Raw genomic sequence first — 19,770 nt, 5'->3', positions numbered from 1 at the left:
CATGGAGTTTTTACACCGAAGAGAAATTCAAAGTGTTGGCCAGAGCTCACTGACTAGCCATTCACACTGAACTGGTCATGGAAAGCTGTACCACTGCCAGATTCCAGGTCAGGAGGGAAAGAGGAGATGGGGCAGGGGAAGAGAGTTTCTGTGAATACAGAGAAAAAACAAAATTTTGCAATAAAAATCCTGCAGTACAATCATGGCAGACCCTATTCTCAGCTTGGAAAACAATCCTAGATTATTCATCAGCTCAATGGGCACTTCCTTTAAAGTACCAGCAGAAGAGGAATACCACTGCAAATGACATAGTACAGCATGATCTTTTAGTTAGCAAGTAATGCCAAGTGCAATTAGTAAGTAATCTCCAGAATGTGTAATTACAAAGCAGCCCTACAGTTTGGGCTCAATTTCTCCATTAGCCACACAAATACTGCACAAAGCAATGGGGGAGACAGGGATATTTTTCTTATTTTTTTTTTTTTAATAAAAACTGCTATCAAAATAAGAACTTACTAAATGACAAACCAAACCTTTTGAAATCTGGTCTCTAAAAAATTTATTGCCAATGTTCCCAAACCACTTTACATGACAATTGCTTGAAAAGAAATCTCAGCAACATGAAAGGGAATGAGAGACACCTGGTAAGGGGGATGAGAAAGCATGTTAATTTTTAATGCTGTTTTTCAGAAGTGTTCTCTCTCTTCTTCGAAGCACTCATGAAAGACAACCAGTTACTGACAGCTATGAAACCTGAACATGCTGCCTCCCTCTTCTGGAAAAGATACTGGCAGGTATCAGCAATCTGAGTGTTTCCTCCACTGAGAGGCAGGTGCTGCCCCTTTGCCAGAAGCTGGATAACACAGCATGTTCAGTCATTTCAATCTTTCATCCTATGAATCAGCAGATTTCCAACCAGAGGTGTCCAACAGAAATGTGGAAGCCATTGCTCAGAACAGGTAAGCTCCAAACACACATGACAGGACAGTCTGTGGTGGAGCAGGGTGACAATCTTTGCCTAGCATGGGGTATCAGAGAGAAGGCGGCTCAGAGAGGGGATGAGTTCTGTACCTGGCTGGGCAACAGCGTGATGAAGTGGTTGACCAGTTATAGTAGGGGAATTTTCACAGGTTTTGGTAAAAGGGAGCATGAAACAAGGAAACTATGTACAATGATCAAATAAGGACAAACTCACCTTAGGAATAAAGGTTTGTAGCACTACCTGAACTATGTGAGATGCCTCAAACTATAGCATGGCTCCTCTGGAGAGCTGCTCTGCACCACTCTTTACAGACCAATGATGAAAAATCTGTTAGAATGCAGTCTGCAGCCAACCCAGCACTGAGCCTTCCCAGCGCCCACAAAAGCTGGTGTGCTGGACCACCCTCTGCCCTGTGCAGGATCAGGGCCAGGCTGAGACGAAAGGGTGCTGAGGCCATATGGTTTCTCAGTCCCCTGAGGGCTGGTGGGATCGGGGCACCAGAATATTTCATGGCTTGCTCTAATGGAAAGGTGAAAAACTCCGAGGAATGTATGTGTGCACAGCACCCTACCCCAGCTGTGCACCCCACACCAGGCCTGAGTGCTTTCTATAACCCAGCCCAGCTGCTAGCAGGATGACAGCACAGGACCTATAATCCATCTGTCCTTACTTAAAAGCAAAAGAAACAAAGCATTTTAGCCTCTAGATGAGAATATCTTGGTTGTATTGTCATCAGGCAAACCTTGTCCTTTTACTTAAGGAAAAGAAATCATGTATCAGCCTGCTGCTCATCTTGGCTCCTTCTGTAAGGGTTTTTTTTATTTACTTCAGTGAATAAAACCTTCATCCAGCACACCTTTTTCTAGTCCTCTTCCCTGCACATGCTTACTTCTCCATCCACCTTGTCTGAGCATTACAGACATGACTCATCACCTCCTTCCCCCTGAGGAATGGGAAAAATCTGCACAGTGGGTACTTATCTGGGACTCAGGAGACCTGATTTAATGCCAAGATCTCCACATGACAGTCTGCTGAGTGGCTGACCACAGGCATGTCCCTCATTCTGCCTCAATTTCCCTACCTGCAGAATACAACTAACAATGCTGATTTCTTTAGGATAATATTGGATCTACTGTCCATAAATAGCACTCGACTCCAGTGAGAGTAATGTTTGCCCCAGAAAGCCAGAGACAGACAATACTTGCCACAAAGCCCAGTGCCTTCTTCATGTGTTATGGCTTCTGCCAGGAATCTTCAAGTACATGGCACAACTTCTGGGAACTGATCTCAGGTCACAGACATCCTCTTTTAAGGCCCAATAAATCACGCAATACTGTCTGAGAAAGATTACTCTAAGCAGTTGTTCTCATCATCTGATTTGTCTATTCAAGTGCCACAGAAATACCTCAGCTCATACTGCAGGTATCAGCCACATAATCAATATTGTGCCTCTGTGGGATGTTTAGGTGAATTCATGCAGCAATCCAAAGACGAACAAATAGAATACTCCTCTGGTAGGGAGGGAGATGGGAGGAGGAAGTGACATTGATTAATCTGTGATCATTAATAATGTTTTTAAGTCTTGCAAACAAAGATAATGATATGGGTAATCAACTGTCTTGCTCCAGGGTATAAACTGATCATCTGCTGGGATAAAATGGGAATTCCTATAACACACATTTTCTTGTCCATTGTAAAGTCACTTGATGGCATTAGCAGAATGATAATTTTTCTCACAAAGTCCCAGCTATTCATTACTTCCAGAAGGTTTTGAAATTAGATTAGATGATACAGGAATGCAGTTCACTACAGCAAACGCCGATATCGTTTCATTTTGGTTTCCTAACTTAATTATTGTATTTGCAATTTTTGTTCTCAGATAAGTTCTGAATTTTACTTTTCTTTCTGTGTGAAGTCATTATTTTCACAGATTCATTTTAATTTCATGGATCCTCATAAAGAGTCCTTATGTAGGTTTACACACTGCAGTTTGCACAGCCCCATGAATGAGGACAATGCAATGAACTCACAAGGATATATCAGAGCCTTGCAGTAAAATCCATAGACAATAATAAAGCCAGTTGTACCACAAACAGATATTGCAATAAACATAAAAAGAAAGGAAAACTAAAGTGTGAGATAAAACTACAATGGGGACAAGAAGTAAAACCTACCAGTCCTTTGTAGGTATCTAATGGTACCTACACAACTTGGGTAAGCCAAGTTTTGAAATCTGCCCTCCAATCTTTCAAAAGTCCCACAGTTTTGGCAGGCCTGAGAGAATGCACAGGCTGGCCTGGGTCCCAAAAGATATAACGATAACTAAGGATAGAGTTCAGAATCCTTCACCACAGCCACCCCCACATGAGCTCTTCTGCTGGAAGCTGCAAGTTGGATTTAGCTTTCTACAGACATCTGGTGAAATCTTTCCTCCAGATTCCCTCTTCACCAAATCCTCTGTTGAGCTTTGCAGCAGCAGAAGTTGCAGAAGAAAATATTCAGACAGCTTCTTTCTCTTTTTAGGGGTGCCAGTTACGGAGGGTGAAGGGTGGCCCAGCATATTCCCTGGAGGAGCAGCCAATTTCCCTGACCACATCCCAGCAAAGGCATTATTTTCTATCACCCCTTTGTTTTCACCTCACTTTTCTCAGCACAACCACTCAGAGGTGGCAGATCCACAGCTCCCCTTACCCCTAAGCAAAGGGGCAGAAACTTTCAAGGACATTGTGTCAGCTTGTAATCTTCTTTCCTGTATCAGCTTTTAAATGTGACAGCAAGACTTGAGCAGAAGGCAGTGAATGTTGCCTGGCTTAAAGACGACAGATGATAATCACCTTATCAGAAAGTGACAGGAAAATGACTCTTGGCTCCCATGTAATTTTGAACTCAGTGGGAGCTTGGACCTGGGAACTGTTGCCCCTCTCTCATACTCAGTCTCCCGAATATCTGCTGAGTGCTAATCGGAATCTGTTCATGTTGCCTTCATACCTGTACTTACTTTGATGATGTCTTCCACAAATCAGTCAGTTCTTCAGAATAAGAATTAACTCACGGAACTCCTGGCCACATGATAATGTGACTGCTGAAATTTTAAAGGGATTTAAGGAAAAAACCCTCAAAAAATAGAAAAGAATAATGTATGTCTTAGAAATACAAAGAATACGATATTTGGCCAAGACAGTCCCTTTTATGTAAAGCTCTGTAAATGAGAAAAGTGAACAAGAGAATCATAATTTTTTTTTTTTTTTTTTAAATATGTATTTTTAGCATCCTCTGCTTGCTACTGTTGGAGCATGGAACTGAGCTAAAGGGATCTCTGGTCTGACCCAGTATGGTCTGTGCTCTTAATGTTCTCTTTCTCACCTCAAACCTTTCCAGGCATCCATCTTACATCCAACATTTCTCAATTATTTATTCATTCTGCCCCACTCTTCTGCCACTCAGTGATGGATTGCCAGTAATTTTGTGGGTCTCCTAGAAGATAAATGCTCCCACTTCATCTCTGGTAAAGCTGCATGATCAGGTAAACGAGGGCCAGGGCTCATAACCTATTCATTTACAATCAGGAACATTTTCTAACATACACATAGACAAGGGCAGCAGTCACAGCAATTTTGGAGACTAGCTTGTATTAAATCCTCTCACTGAAAATGTTAATGCTCAATGATGCATACACAGTTATATATGGATCATTAAGTATACGTACATAGAAACACATATATATTTATATACACACATGTGGGTGTGTCTACATAAATATATATTTATCAGCACAGACAAATTTAATGATCCCCATCTATAAATGAGTGTCTGCACACACACATGTATAATGAGTCTACTAAAATGATAGCAAAGCTCTGCAGGGCTGTGAAGTAAAAAGGTTATTTCTCTTAATAGGTAGGTTTGGAGAGGTGCTTAGCACAGGAGATGAAGTGGCAGTCATAGTAATTATGAGTCAGAGCTGGAACAACACAAAGCCCTTCTCTGGACCCACAAAAACATCTTGTCTCTGATTTGAATGGTACAGAATAGCAACTCTCTAGAGCAAATACTGCTTCTGTTCAGATATATCACAACCGACTAGAAGGAGAATACGATCTGATTCCTTTTCCCTGGTGGACAACCTCAGGCAAGTAACATGCTGTGCCTACAGCCTGTCAACACAGAAATGTTAGATCTGACCCATTAGAACATGAAATCATTAAAAGATATACTAGTCGCCAATGAGGGCTACAGGACAGAAGTTTAGAAAACTGCAGAACTGAAAAAGACTAGTGCTTCCTAGGCATTCATTAGCATTCACCTAAGAGCCTGCCTAACGCATCACCCTTATGTATTTGCATTATTTTTCTAAAGGACCTTTTGTTTTTCTACAGCTGCTTTCCTCACCACCAAACACTGTGATGTGCTTTGGTACACACCCCTTGAAGTGCTGTGACACTAAGGGGGCTGAGCTGACCATCTTGTCAGATGAGATGAGTGTCAAAACAACAGTGAAAGGAACTGCAGAAGTGGATGATCAGCCAGGAATGGAGGAAGAGAGAGTGGATTCACCTGGGTTAGGCAGTAGCTCTAAGTTAGACCAGCTCACACAGTCTCATGGTACTTCCCTGTGTGTCACAAAACTACATTCTTAGTAGAGCCCACTCAGCTATGCTTGTAAGGAAATAACTCATTCTCGCATCCTTACAGCAGCATGAAATAAAAAAAACATAGAATACTTTAGGTTGGAACGGACATCTGCAAGACATCTTGTCCAATTCCCCACTAAAAACTGTTCCCCATTCAAAGTACACTAAGGTATTCGGAATCATATAATGCCCCTACATGCAAATCTACAGATTTTACCATATTGATAAGTTCCTTAGGACTGTCTTAAGACATGTATACACAGCACAAAACACAGAAGATCTAGAACGCCCAGGATGCTTGTACAGTACAGATACTGCAACTGTTCACATAACAGCCATGAAGTGGTGTGAAATCATGTGCTAAAACTGTTGCTGCTTCCTACAGCCCAGGGAGCCCCTCACAGGATGTGCCACAAAATGAAGGTTGGGAATAATAGTCATTCTACTGATATACTGATTTTAATAAGATAGTACTATAATAATATTGTTAATAATGCAATACATTAATAATAGTTGGAGTGTAATGACTATTTAATACACATTTCCCTCAGAATATTATGTTTTGGAAGTAGTTTAACACAGACCACTTTGATACAAATTAATGGACAAAATTTTCACTAACAGGAATTAGCCAAGACCACTAGATGAACTATCTTGCACTTTCCAGGATGAAAGACAAATCTTTAAAAGACACTAAGCTACCCAGTTTGGTGATACACAAACATAAACACAGTCTTAGTTGCTCTGCCTCAGCTCTGCTTCTTCTCTACGTGCTCCCACTGATCCCATCGTCAGCTGGGGGATGTTAATCCCAAACTGTTGTGCTCGTCTCATCAGCTTCTTGAAATCATTGGGATTTCTACCTGCAAACACGAATTCCATGTACCTCCCACCACCATGTGTTATCTTTGTTCAGAGGATGGCCAGTAGCAATAGCAAGGCATTGATTTCTTCTCAGCCAAAGCTTTCCACAAGCTCAGCATGATCCTACACTGCCTTTGCAGATGAGTTCACTAAAATTCTCATTGCAAGAAATACCTAAGTGGTCTGCATAGAAGTGGTTTGCATACAGGCTTTATAAATGGGCTCTTTCCTCCTCAGTTCCTTTAACGCTGTGAAAAGGAATTTCTCAAAACATTTATGGCAAGTATCATGTGAAATTTCTTTGTATGGCTTTTACAGACTATTAAGAACAGTTTTCAAAATTGCTAATGATGGCCATAATAATAAGAACAATAACAATAGCAATAATAATACACCTGTCAAAATTTCAGAAGAAAAAGAGTTAGCTCTCAACAAAGCTGATACACAATATTCAGCAAGGTAACTCACTTCCTACGTTCTCCATCAGAAGACTACAAAAATGTAAGTAACAATAACCTTAGATTTAAAATGCATGTTTCATCTCAAAAGAAAACTGCATTGATTTATAAAGTAAATGGGGTAAATCCATAGCTAGTTGCAACTGATTAGCTTCATTGATTTCAATGAAGGTGCTGATGTGTAGATTTACTTGAGCTCAGATCCCTCTCTCTTCACCTGTATGTGTGTGTGTCTGCATGTGTGTGTGGCTGGAAAGTGATACACATTGTGCACTGCACAAAGAATTTCACAGAAAAACACCGAATTAACCAACACCAAAAGTGACACATTATTGCTGCATTTGTAGAAGTATGTGTAGACTGAACAGAATGAGGCTCTAATCTTTAGCTGAGGATTGGCATGTAATTGTGAGGATTCTCACAGCAGTCTTATGAAAAGGTTCACAGGTATATCATATGCTGTTGTGTTTTGCTCTTTGCAAAAACAGGGGCATTATTTGCAGACAGAAAGGTAGCAGATGAACAGATACATTCTTCTACACAAACAAGCACTTACTTTCACGAGGAAAAAGCCAAAGCCAAGGCACGGTTTGGGAGTAAAGAAAAAACTACCAACCCTACCAGAATTAATACCACCTCTACTGCAATAAAATCTCAACAAGTGTCTGTGACATAGACACAGAGGCTGCCTCATCCTGCCACAGCACTGTTTGGGAAACAAGAGTGCCACTCCTATGCTCTATAGACATAAAGGACAACCATAATTATTTAGCCTGGCCTTCCTAGGACACTAGCACAGGTGATATAGATGGGCTATACAGGAACTGGCTACACCTTGCTGATCCTCCCACAACTACAGCACCAACACACTTCTTTTGTCATGGAGTAGATCGCAAAGAAGCCAACTCAAATGACCCTTTGCCGGAAGAGGATTTCTCCCCAGCTCCTTTTGTACAGCTAAGGTGAGCTCAACTGCAAGTATAGACCACTCCTCACCACACAGTCACTTATGTTTGTGTAAGGCTGATGTCGGTCTGTTTTTTCAAAGGTATACCAACACAAATCACACAATCCACTTGGAATAAATTCAAATCACTAGCAGAAATGCGCAAGATACACAACTGTCATCTGATCCAAGCTTCCTCAGAAACTGATGACAAGCATACCCAGCAGTCTACTCTCAGTCTGTCACTACCTGTGACACCAGCAATGAGATCCACCTACACATTTCTGCCACATAAGTAAGCAGATGGACTGAAGCCTAGAAGAAAATATACTGGGCCTGAATCTCTTTTCTCTTGCAAGCAGCGAAAATATGCAGGAACTTCAGGTGTTGGTGCAGGAAACGCAAACTGACTGCAAGGTGACATTCACAGTATATCTCCTGCCCGAGTTGGAGTACTGCAACAGTGTCTGATGTGATTAACCAGAAGCACTCCAGCACTCCTTCATGCCAGTGCAGATATGCTTCTCGGGCATGCCACAGTCTAAGGCATCTTAGCCACCTTGCTTTTTGATCTTTTTCAAGCAATAAAGGCAGTGCATGTAGTCCTTGCTTTGTTCAGAATTTCAGAGCAGAGTGTTCTGATCAGCTTTGTGCAAGAGGTCGGATGACTCTTTGAAGATTCCTTTGAACTTAAAAAGTTCCCTCTCTCCTCTGGTGGTTAAACTCAGATCCTGACCTGTTCTTGGACCAACATTACTCCACCAATTCCACCAGCATTACCCGGTGATTCAGTCCTCTTGGGAGGAAAAGGTCCAAGCACCTTCCGTGCTAATTCAGTCTCTTCTTTCCATGGCATGGATGAATCATAGCATAATACATCCCAGATCAGGAAGGTTGTTCTGAGCTCAGCTCTGCATATGCACACTAAGAACACCTTTAGCTTGAACTAAAACCAGACATAAAGCCCACAATGCAGATGTCAACCAACAAGGTTTGGGGATATTCATATACCCCCAAACAGCAGCAGTCTAAAAAGACAGTCAAGCTGCACAACCGGAGCAAGGGCAGAACTGACATTAGGTGCAACCATAAAGATCTCTGGGCTTCTGAGGAGCACTGCAGTCTATGGGCCATCAGATCCAAGGAACTCAATCTCAGCAATTTATGAGAAGGGACCTCTGGATGTCACTAGTCCAAGCTCTTACTCCAAGACAGACTGTTGCCAACTATAGATCAGGGCATCTGTTTGCCACATGATGCATGGACTCTCCACCTGTGGAGACCATCTGCGAAAACCACAAAACAGCACCATGCCTTCATGAAATACCACATGTGTAGCTACACAATGCTGCACTACACACCATGAGGCTCACCATGCACTTGGGGATCTCCATGCAGCCTTCTGACATCACATTTTAAAAAAGTTAAGAGCTGCTATACTTACGTCATTATCTGGGTCTCTATGCCAGGGTCTACAAGGGATCCATCCACAAAAAGTGGTGTTGATGTGAAACTGTATTTACTCCAGGATCTTCCCTCATCAAAACTCACCCTGGGATAGAAGCAGACAAGATATATACACATAAGAAGACTTACTCTAGAGCAACTGCAGCAATTAAATGTTGGCTAAGGTCTGCAAGCTCCAGCAGCTAGATTTATAGACAAGCACCAATCTTTGCCATTTCCCAGCCCACTAATTCATGCTCTTGGTGTACTCTGAAAGATCAAAGTCTTAAAAAGTATAAACACTGGCAATAAAGACATCGATATACTTGCTCCAGATGTACATCAGACCTCAAGGGATCAAGGGGCATTGCCAAGTCCTGCTTCTGGATCTCCAATAGCACCTCACATGAGGCATCACTGAGCATAAGCAGTCCTGGCCTGAACGCATGAAAATTGCTGTCAACACCATGGGACATTTTCACACATGCATGTATCAATGCCACCATATGGCATTAGCTACAATCTCTCTAGCCCTATTAATATTTTTTTGCATGCTATCTCAGAGGTAGTCTCCATTTTACAGAGAGGTAGAGGAAAGAGGCCAAACCGAGCCACAGTCTGGGGGTTCTTTGCCTGTTACAGTTCTGAGCAAAGTTGTATGCTAGATAAAATTAAGGCATTTTCCTTAGAGGCTGATAGTGTTCATACTGTCAGTGACAAGCCGTGGTAATTCAGTGGGTTTTGATCATCTGTCCCCAGCCACAACCACTGTGCACCTTACTTCCTGTTTTTTTCGAAGAGCACATGTATCCTAACCTAGCTGGCAAGGTCTTGGTTGAATTAGAGTTAGTACAGCAGGCTTTTAGATTAGCAGAGGAGGGTTAGCCAGCCCTGCTCTCAGCTACACCCCAGCAACCTCTCTATCTCTTGACAACTGCAAAGGAATAAGACGATGAACAGGCTAATGGACTACACCAGCAGGCAAACTGGGTCAGGACTCTGGTGGCCTCTGCTTTAGTGCCACTTACCAGCCTCCCACCCCATGCCTGGCTCAGGAGCCTCTTTGACACCAGCTCTGACACAGCCTTGCCTGGCCATGGGCCTGACACCCAGGCTGATGTCCCCGCCTGGCCTCAGCCTGTTTCTGTCCCCCGTGAGCTGTCTGACACTCAGGGCTGGGGCTGCCCTGCTCCTAGCTGGGGTGGTGGGATGGGCCCTGGCTGCAAGATCCTGCTCTGCTGTCCCAGGGACCTCAGTGGACTCCCAGCTTCCCAGCTCCCAGTGATCTACCAGTCCTCATGTCACCTCAACAGCCTGTGCTGACAACACCACAGAAAGCAGCCAGAGGAGGGTATGCACACCCAGCAACCTGCAGGTTGTCAGCATCCAGCTCCCACACCTGCTGCCCATGAACAGTTCTAAAAACAACCAAGTTTCTCTCTGCCACCAGACTCTCCACAAAATTTCTGCCTGGAATTTCAGCTGCAAATTATACCAGCAAAGGAAGAACAAACAGAGAAGTGGAAAGGTTTACTGGCTATAAAATTATTTGATCCTCTCCCAGCACGGTTGTTAGAGTTCTCTGTAATTCCGTGAGGTACTTGGGCTGTGAAGGCTGACAGATTACCCTCCATGGACATTACCAAAGAGACAATCATGGCACAAACTACTTCTCTGAATAGCAGGAAAGACTTCTCATTTTAAAGTAAGAGTAAAAAAGCAGCTTTCCCTGTTTTCTAGGAGAGGAGAGTTTGGGTGGGATGCATGCACGTGTGTGTATGTGTACATGCATCTGAGCACCTGGATGTGTCTGAGAGCGCCTTGCTGGGAACCGAATCCTCCCCACTCCAAGTAGGCAGCATCGGGGACACTATCTGAGATGCCACCAAAAGACTAGGAGGCCAGTGTAATATGCATTATAAACAACAGCTTACACCAACCTCAGGTGTCTAGTGTGCCAAGGCTTGCAGTCACCACTCCCTAAATAATCTGCTTCTCACAGCACCTAACAAAATACCTTCAACTGTCTCACAATGCACATCTGCCAGATTAGGAAGCTGACTACAGACCAAAGACAGAAAGCTGGGAGTACAACAGCATACAAAAAGCTTATCTGCCCTAAATCTATTTATTTAAATGTATGTATCTTCCCATATACCTGTGCATTTGTATGCTGTTCTGCTTGCATGCTGATTTATCTAAATAGCATTTCAATTTCTGGGGAACAGCATGCTTCATTAGCTTAGCTAAAGTTCTCTTGGATTTTCAATTATCCGCCCCTCTTTTCTCCAGGATGAAACTTATTGTACAATGTCTCAGCCTGAGAACTAATAGATATACATGTACCCTTTAATCTATTCCACTCCTGCCCATAAAACAGGTGCCTACTGAGGCAATATGAAGCAAATTCCAAAGCCCCTAAGGGTACAATTTTGGAGTAAACCTGTTGGACCTTCTCGATAACAGCTCTAATTCATTACTCATTTAATAGAGTGGGTGGGGCACTCATAGCACTGCACATGCCATTTCATGAGACTCAGTGGAAGGGAGAACATCTGAAAGGAGCCTCTGCAAACCAAACAAAGGTGAACTGGGTGCTCAGCTGCTATGGAAAGTCAGCCTGGAACCAAATCTTTGCCAGCGTCTAAGCACAGGCACTTGTATGTAGTGTGCTTTTTATGTCCAAAGAGCCTTCACAAGGTAAGACACAATTAAAACAGTTACACCTAGGTTGAATAATACAGTAATAAATGGTTAATACTAAAAGAGCTGTAGATCGTGTAAGTGGTTCACCTTTCACTCTTCAGAGCAAAACTTGCCACAGCCTGGTGTACTACTTATTGCTGGTGACACCTACCCTTGGCTAACACACACTTCTCCTGCCTTGGCTCATACCTGGTTTGGTATAAAGACTTCAACATGGTCTTGATGTCCTCTTTCCTGAGGGCACTTCAGGTATAGTCGTGGCTGAGTTACCTATCAGAGGCAAATGTTTCTAGTGACACAACAACACATTCTAACCACAGACAGAAAGCTGAAGTCTGCTGGAAGCATCATTGTGGGTCTGCCATGTTACTACTCTCCTCTGTGTCCAGTTATGGAGGCTGTTGGCCAGAGGATGCTTGCCTAGACTAACCTTGGCCCTGTCTCAGTATGGCTACGTATATTAAGTGATGACTGTAACAGGCTTCCTTATGATAAAACAAACAACCTGTTTACTGAACACTAAAAAGCAAGACAAAGATTGCAACCCTCACTTTGCATATAATGACTTGCTTGCAATCCCACACAGAGGCACAGACCTCACAGAGAACATGTGGTGTCCCTATCCTAGAAAAATTACAAAGCCTTAAGAATATGAGCCAATACATCCTGTGGTTAACCATCCACTATCACACCAAAACTAAAATAATAATTTCTTTAGCTCAGGTGGTAAAGAAATGTGCTCAAATGCAACATACTCAGACTTTAACAGAAATCTATGTTGCAGTCATCCCAGAGTCATCTGTCAGGTCAGGAATATTAAGTCCAGAATCTTTTCATATTGAAAAAGTAGTCATTAATGTTCTTAAGGTACATCTCTGGAACATTAAGCTTGTGATGGGTAAAGACAGCCTGTCCTGAGGTCTCCAGCTTCTGAATGACTGTAATTGAATTGAAGGATTTTGTACAATAATGACTCAGGTAGAGGAGACCTTAACACTGCTGCCAAACACCATTGCTTTCTTTTTCTATTTGACTGAAGGCCACATTTCCTCTTCCGCCTGAAAAGCATGAGATAGACATGTGCTTAGCACCATCAAGCTGAGAGACGACTCAATCTTGCAGACAGGAGCACAAATCTTGTCTCTGAAGGCTATTTCTAACTGATTCACTTCTAAACAACATTAGAAGTTGGGTAGGTCAGTCCATTAGCCATGCCCCTCTTCCACTCAAGACCAGAGACTGAAGGTGATGCTAATACACACATTTTCTGTAAACAAGGTTAGTTCTGAATTTCACAATGCCTTTCTCCAGTGCTTAGCTGGTGCAGGAGCAAGAGGGGCAAAGGCTAAGGAGAGGATAATTTTGAGCGGGATCTTTAGTGCTTAGAGTATTATAACCCATTTATAGCCAAACCGTATCTTCAGTATCATTTTGCCCTATTCTGCCCCCAACTCTATTCAGTTGCCATCACTGTAACTCTGGAAATTGACAGTGAAATTCTATAGGAGACAGTGACACTAGCAACATATCTTTATTGTCCTTATCAACACCTACTGCCCTCTCCTCTTCCTCCACCTATCTGTCTTACCTGTTTAACACTAAATTCTGTAAACAAAGAGCAGAAATGAGACACCCATCATCTCAGAAATATCTGAAGCACAAAGGATGACTTCCCACTCAGTATATACATGTCTGTGGGAAAGAAACCTCACCTGAAGTCTCATAGTACATTACTAGTGCAAAGAATAATTCATATATGTGTGTGATTATGTACAGAGCCATTTATAAAATAGTACAATAATCATTATATTTATCAACAGAACCAAAATGATGGTAAAACATAGATAAGAATGATCTCATTTGCTTATTTTGTCAACACTAGCAGATGTTGACCAGGTGATGCAAAAGATATTAGCACAACTGTCAGCTTATCCACAACGGGAAATCTTCTTAAAGTAACAAGTTTCCTTACCACATGTGCCGGATGGGCACTGACGTGTGTTTCATGGCAACTAGTGTCCCTCCCCAGTCCAGAAACCACACGTTGTATTCCTCCTCAAAGATCTGCAAACAAATTAGGTACTGCATAAGTGCTCCACTACACTGGGAAGACTCAGAAGAAGAATAGCAAAAGGCTCCATGATTTTCTTCGCTCTGCAAAACATACCTGTCTCCAGGAATTTCCACCATCAGGAGAGATGAACACGCCAACATCAGTGTAGGAGAGCTCAGAGCCAATATTGCCTGCAACATAAGTGTCAGACATTCTTGTAAGGATGAACACAGAACTGCAGTTTTCCAAGAAACCAAAATTACTTGGCCCAACCAGTGATTTTTTGGTGTTCCTGATTCTATTTTCATCTAAAAACAACATCATGGTCAGGTGGCAACATTCACTTACAAAAGCTGTGCCATTTGCAAACTGCCACTGGGGAGAAACAGTATTGTTAGCTTATTTTCCCAACAGATAGAATTGCCCATAACTGCAAGTCACTAAAGGCAAGCTTATTCTAGTCAAGGACCTACATACTTGAAAATATGCGTATGAAACCCCATGCCCATTTTGTGCATAAAAATCATCAGACTGGCAGCAGAATAGTGGCCACTGTCCCCAGCTACGAGCTATTTCATTCCATATACATTTTTCTCTGAACTTGTAGTGTTTGCGCTCTGGCTGGTGAGTTGCATTTCTGTGATCTGCCAGTCTTTGTCAAGGGTAACGTAATTACCTTTTCTAATTTTTGTGTAAAAGAGATCATTCAAAGGGAAGTTACTCATACAGCTGAGTTTAAAAGTGAAACCCAGGCCCCACTGAAGCCTGTTATTACAGGGCTAGAAAGTCTACTCAAGATTCTGTTAAAATTCTCAAATACCTAACTGATCTCAGAGCCTGCAGTCAAATACACAAAGCTTCTTCCCGGGTTTACGAATAGTTTTCAATTAATGAGAACTATGATGTAATGAAATATAAGTTCCACTTGAAGGAAACCTTGTTTGTTTAGGTTTGAACCTCACCTGGGGGCAGAAACAGTTCAGAGAATTAAGGTGGGTTAAATGATTTTGCAGCAGAGAGGGAGAGACCAGGCAGAACAGCATTCTAGACTATGTTGATTGTTCTCATTGACCTAGCTGTCCCAAATTGTGAGTTTAAATTTCCTGGTTATTTGGTACAGTTCTTAATTTTCATCTTGTAACTTCCATTATGATGGGAACTATTCTGCTGACAGCCTTATAGGATGAACTACTTTGCCTTCACCATGTATTAGGGAATGGATATGCCACACATCAGAACAATGCAATGAAAAGCTCAAACATCAACCTCAACCATACATAGAGAAAGCAAAGCAGAACACCACTTGGAGACACTACCTCATATCTTGAAACAGGGTATTTTCCAAGGTCCTTCACCTGAGATGGCAGAGAGAACCTCAAATGTTACAGTGATAAACCTTAATACAGAGTAAATAATGAACTTGGACTAAATCCCCAGCCTTCTGCAACCTCTGAGCATCCACCAATTGAAGAGAAAGTTGCCCAGTATCTGAAAAAATTGCACAAGCAATTAATAGATCTTACTACTTTATTCTCCACACTGCCCCAAGGTCAGCATCTTGCTTCTGCTTCCAGAGTTAAAATTGCCAGAAACACCAGGCCCACTGAACAATTCTGTTTGGTCTGCTCTAAATGAACACGTTTTCACCTCCCCACATCCCAAAGCACCCGGAGGTTCAGGGTAAAGCTACCACAGTCACCCAGGAACAGTTTTTTCGGCTCGTCTGCCAACAGTGCCTTCAGTCAGTGCTAGGTGGGATTCTGGTGGCATGAACCTCTGCCCCATAGGAAGCAGGCAGATGTAACACAGACAAATCAGAAGGCCTCCCAATGATAATGGCCCACAGCCACCCTATTGTGGTCAAACCCATGACTTTGTTCAAAGTCCATGAATTCTTTAGCCAGTGAGCCACTCTTATACCTTCCAAATGAGACTTTTTACAGTAGGTGTAACTTCCATGGAAGGAAGGAAGAACTAATATTTTTTCTTCAAAAATAGCAAAGAGAGAAGTGGCACTCTTACACATCTGTAGCATCAACAAGAGCATAATAAAAACACACTAATGAAAATGTTAATTAGATTTCTGACATTTAATGCTGGAAAATGATAAATTAAAACCCAGATGCAGGTTGACACTCTCCTGTCACCATCATGGAATCCAACTAGCCACATTGTTGTAACAGCGTTGTTTCAAAAAATAAAAACTCTGGCTCAGGGAAGCAGGACAATTCAAGAAAGGCTTTTCCATAAGTGCTCAGGATGTAGAAAATGTCACACTGCCCACCCACCTAACCTTCTTCCTTGACACCAGCAAGAGTGACCAACTGCTTTAGTTGAAGCTACAAGGAAAACCTGCCATGGGCAACCATACAGGACAGTCTATAGGGACATCCAGGTTCACAAGCACAAATCTAGTGTGTCAGTCCAAAGGCCTGTTTGGCCCAGTGTCTTATGAGTGGAAGCCCTCAAGAACTAGAAACTGACTTAGAGGCAGAAGCGTAAGTTTTGTATCATCTTATTTTAAATATCAAATCTGGAAAAACAACTTTCCAAACAGGGATTTCCAGACTGTGGCAAGAAAAGAGAGTAAAAAGGTGAGATTCAGTTGCTATCACTTCTTTCTGTCTGTTTTCCTGTGCAAACTGATGCCATTATTTTCTTCATTCTCTTCATCTACTTTCTTTCAGCTCCATGGATTCAGACCCCACCAAACATAACTAAGTCCCAAAGAAGTCAAAAGCATTTGGCAGCTGTACAATTAGATACTACAACATAATTCTTCCCTTCGCAAGAATCTAACCTCTGTCTCCATATCAAGAGTCCAAGTTTCCAACCATCATTGGAAACGTACCACTGTAAATCAAAGACTAAGACACAGAAGGTTTGAACAGCCAATGCCTGTGAGAATAAGTTGCAATGCTCATCCCGGAACACATTCACCAACTTGGTGAGATGTTCCTGTTGTTGTGAAAACAGATGTGTATATTCCCAATAGGTTAAGCTTTTTATTGTACAAAGTAGTAAGGCAAGAAATTATATTCTGCCTTTTAAAGGTTAATTGTTAGACTGGGAAAGCATTCATCCCATGCACTGGCAGCTTGAAAAGAACCTAATTTACTAACAATTTAGATCAACGCCTAGAATCTCACTGTTCTGCTGTCTATTTGCTTCCTGAAAGGTTAAAGGAAAAAAGCCTCTGCAATCACAGCATCATGAGTAGGGCTTGCTTCTAAGCATCCATCTAGCAAGTGTGACCTGCCAGAAGTGATGACTCCACTTGGCTATGCATAGGAAGATCTGAAGGTTTAAACAAAATTATCTTGCTCCATTTGTCCTGGATCAGTGAACTAGAAATCACATGGTGTTTCCCTTGGTGAGATATAAATGTCATGAAGGGAACCTGTCTCAGGTTCTGGCTTAGTCTGGCAGACACATGGAAGAACAGAAGGACATGAGAATGGAAATGGTTGGAAGAAAGACTGTAAATTCATATAGGCAATATGCTAACATGACACACTTGCAAGCCATTGCTAGGCTGAACAGAACAAAGTAGATAAATTAAGCCTCAGAAAGAACGGTTAAGATATTTGGACATATTTGAGCATATGTAGAAGCCTCCCTGTGAAAAGGCAGGACAGCCTGCCTGCTTCAGAGGCCAGCTTTCAATAGCACCAGCCATTCAGAATGCACTTTGTTAGCCCAGTAGCTCCCATAGAGCTGTAGGAGTTCTGAGTGTGGTTGGTAGCCCCAACCACACTGATTAAGCTGCATGCTGTGTGCACACAGGGCCTGTGACAATTGTCAGATTAATTACAGTGGGTCAGTCATTGCCACTGTGAAGCACTGTAGCAGGCTGCCATTAAAACATCACAGCCTGCCAAAGCACTGTTTTCCAGAACAACCCGCAATAACAATGACCCATGCAGTGTTGATGAAGTGTTTCTAGTCTTAGAGCAATACAGTGTTGAAAGTAGGTGCCATGCACAAGACAGGCAATCGTGAAGTCCAGGCTTCACCTGACAGGCTTTGTGACAACTCTGTGCTTGCTACTCAAAAGGTGGAAAGTGTTCAGACCTCCTAGGAGTGTAGCCATGATTACAGATCCTATTCTCATTCATGGTAACTCCAGCAAGCAGGTAGACACCTACATCAATGGTTGTAATGATGTCAAGTAAGCTGAGATAGTAATGCCAGTTGGTAATGATCCCTTTCAGGTGTGGGCTTAGACCTGCATATGGGTTACTGTAGAGCAACAAATATTTGACAGGCATTACCTTTTTTGAAGTCAGGGGCCACATGCCTTCTCCTAGCCCATAGCAAATGCGAATTAATGTGAATTAGCTCAACATATGCTGAAATAGAACTGAAAGCTTTTGCACCAACAGGAAACATCCTCTATACTCTCGGGCTCCCAGTGAGGCATGGGTGAGTGGTGAGAAGCACTCATGTTCTTACCTGTTGCCACTAGCAGCCCAGGGGCTGTCTCTTTGCTGGAAATGCTTCCTGAAGTATATGGATTCTCTGAGAGTTGCAGATGTAAGTGCAATGAGCAAAAGGGCTGTTGACAGGAAACAAACAAAAGGCAGAAGCTTTAATATGCAACAAGTTAAATATCAGAGGAACCCTTGGTGACTGCACACAGATGCTCTGATCCTTCTGAAAATGACCCCTCTGCTCTTAGCACTGTTACAAATAGCAGCATATGTTCATTTTCTGAATAAACATCATATAAGTAGCTGAGAGGAAGAGAAGCAGGAACGCTGCATTACAAACAAGAATGTCTTCACTTGTTTTTAACAACAATCTGATCTAGAGCACTTTTTTCCCCGCAACTTTCTTATTCTGACTTATCTGCCATTAAAAAGGTCAAAAAAGATGGTCAGAATTTTCCCTTAAAATCTACGAAGCTATAGAAAAACAAATCTACCTAATTCACTTAACCCCCAGATCAAGGAAAAAACACAGGCAGAGTTTTGTTAATCCAGTGGCTAAAATAAGCAGCTCTAAAGGAGTCAACTGTGCTTTGGAAAAGGTCTGCCACTCACCAGCTGGCAAACTACAGGATCCCCTCTTAGATCAGTGTCCGGTGCCTGCAGCAAACGCCAGTCTCTGCCCTTGTTGTAGGTAATGAAAGTCTTGATTTGGTCATCTATCTTCCTGTTAGCCAGGAATATGCCTTTGATCCCTGCTACCTAGGAAAAATGGAGAGAGATGAAAAAATACATCGGAAGAACAGGCCAAAATTAAGGCTCATCTGAGCACCCTCAGGAGCGGAAGGTTTCTGAAAAAGCAATAAAGTAATCTCAATCCAGCCTCTGAAGACTGTGAATGGTATTACAAGCACATCTTGATGATGCCTGCACAGCTGAAAGGCCTTGCACAGTCTCCCTCTCTGGAAGAAAAAGACAAGGATGATCACAGAGCAAATCCCTAGGAAACAGGCCACTTTTGGATTTCCTTCAGTGCTTGCAGACAGGCTGACAATGGGCTTGAAGGTAGACAATGCACCATGTCACACATGAGCTCTGTGAGCCTGAGGATGAGCTCCACTTCCTCTCCAAATTGCCATGACATGGGAGACAGCAGGTCACATCAGAAGCAGTGTGGGATCTTTTTGTGTTGGTTTTATTTTTCTTTTATACAAAAGATGAAAATCCTGAATATGTTGAAACTCCGGTGTTTCT

General features: G+C 42.4%; 1 protein-coding gene across 2 annotated transcripts in view; it reads right to left on the bottom strand.

The window, feature by feature from the left end:
• The window catches only part of SORCS3 (sortilin related VPS10 domain containing receptor 3), a 309,741-nt gene that overhangs the window by 44,496 nt on the left and 245,475 nt on the right, over positions 1-19,770 (bottom strand). For both annotated transcript variants that reach the window (XM_074907682.1, XM_074907683.1), the window contains 5 exons: positions 19,132-19,278; positions 18,542-18,644; positions 14,201-14,277; positions 14,006-14,097; positions 9,326-9,433 (listed from right to left, as the gene is read on the bottom strand). In XM_074907682.1, coding sequence (XP_074763783.1) covers positions 9,326-9,433; positions 14,006-14,097; positions 14,201-14,277; positions 18,542-18,644; positions 19,132-19,278 — 527 coding nt within the window. The remainder of the gene's footprint in view (positions 1-9,325; positions 9,434-14,005; positions 14,098-14,200; positions 14,278-18,541; positions 18,645-19,131; positions 19,279-19,770) is intronic.

This window comes from Athene noctua, chromosome 5 (genome assembly GCF_965140245.1).
Source record: "Athene noctua chromosome 5, bAthNoc1.hap1.1, whole genome shotgun sequence".
Classification (NCBI taxonomy): Eukaryota; Metazoa; Chordata; class Aves; order Strigiformes; family Strigidae; genus Athene; species Athene noctua.
Note: the sequence above shows the minus strand (reverse complement) of the source record. Positions and strands in the feature narration are given on the sequence as shown.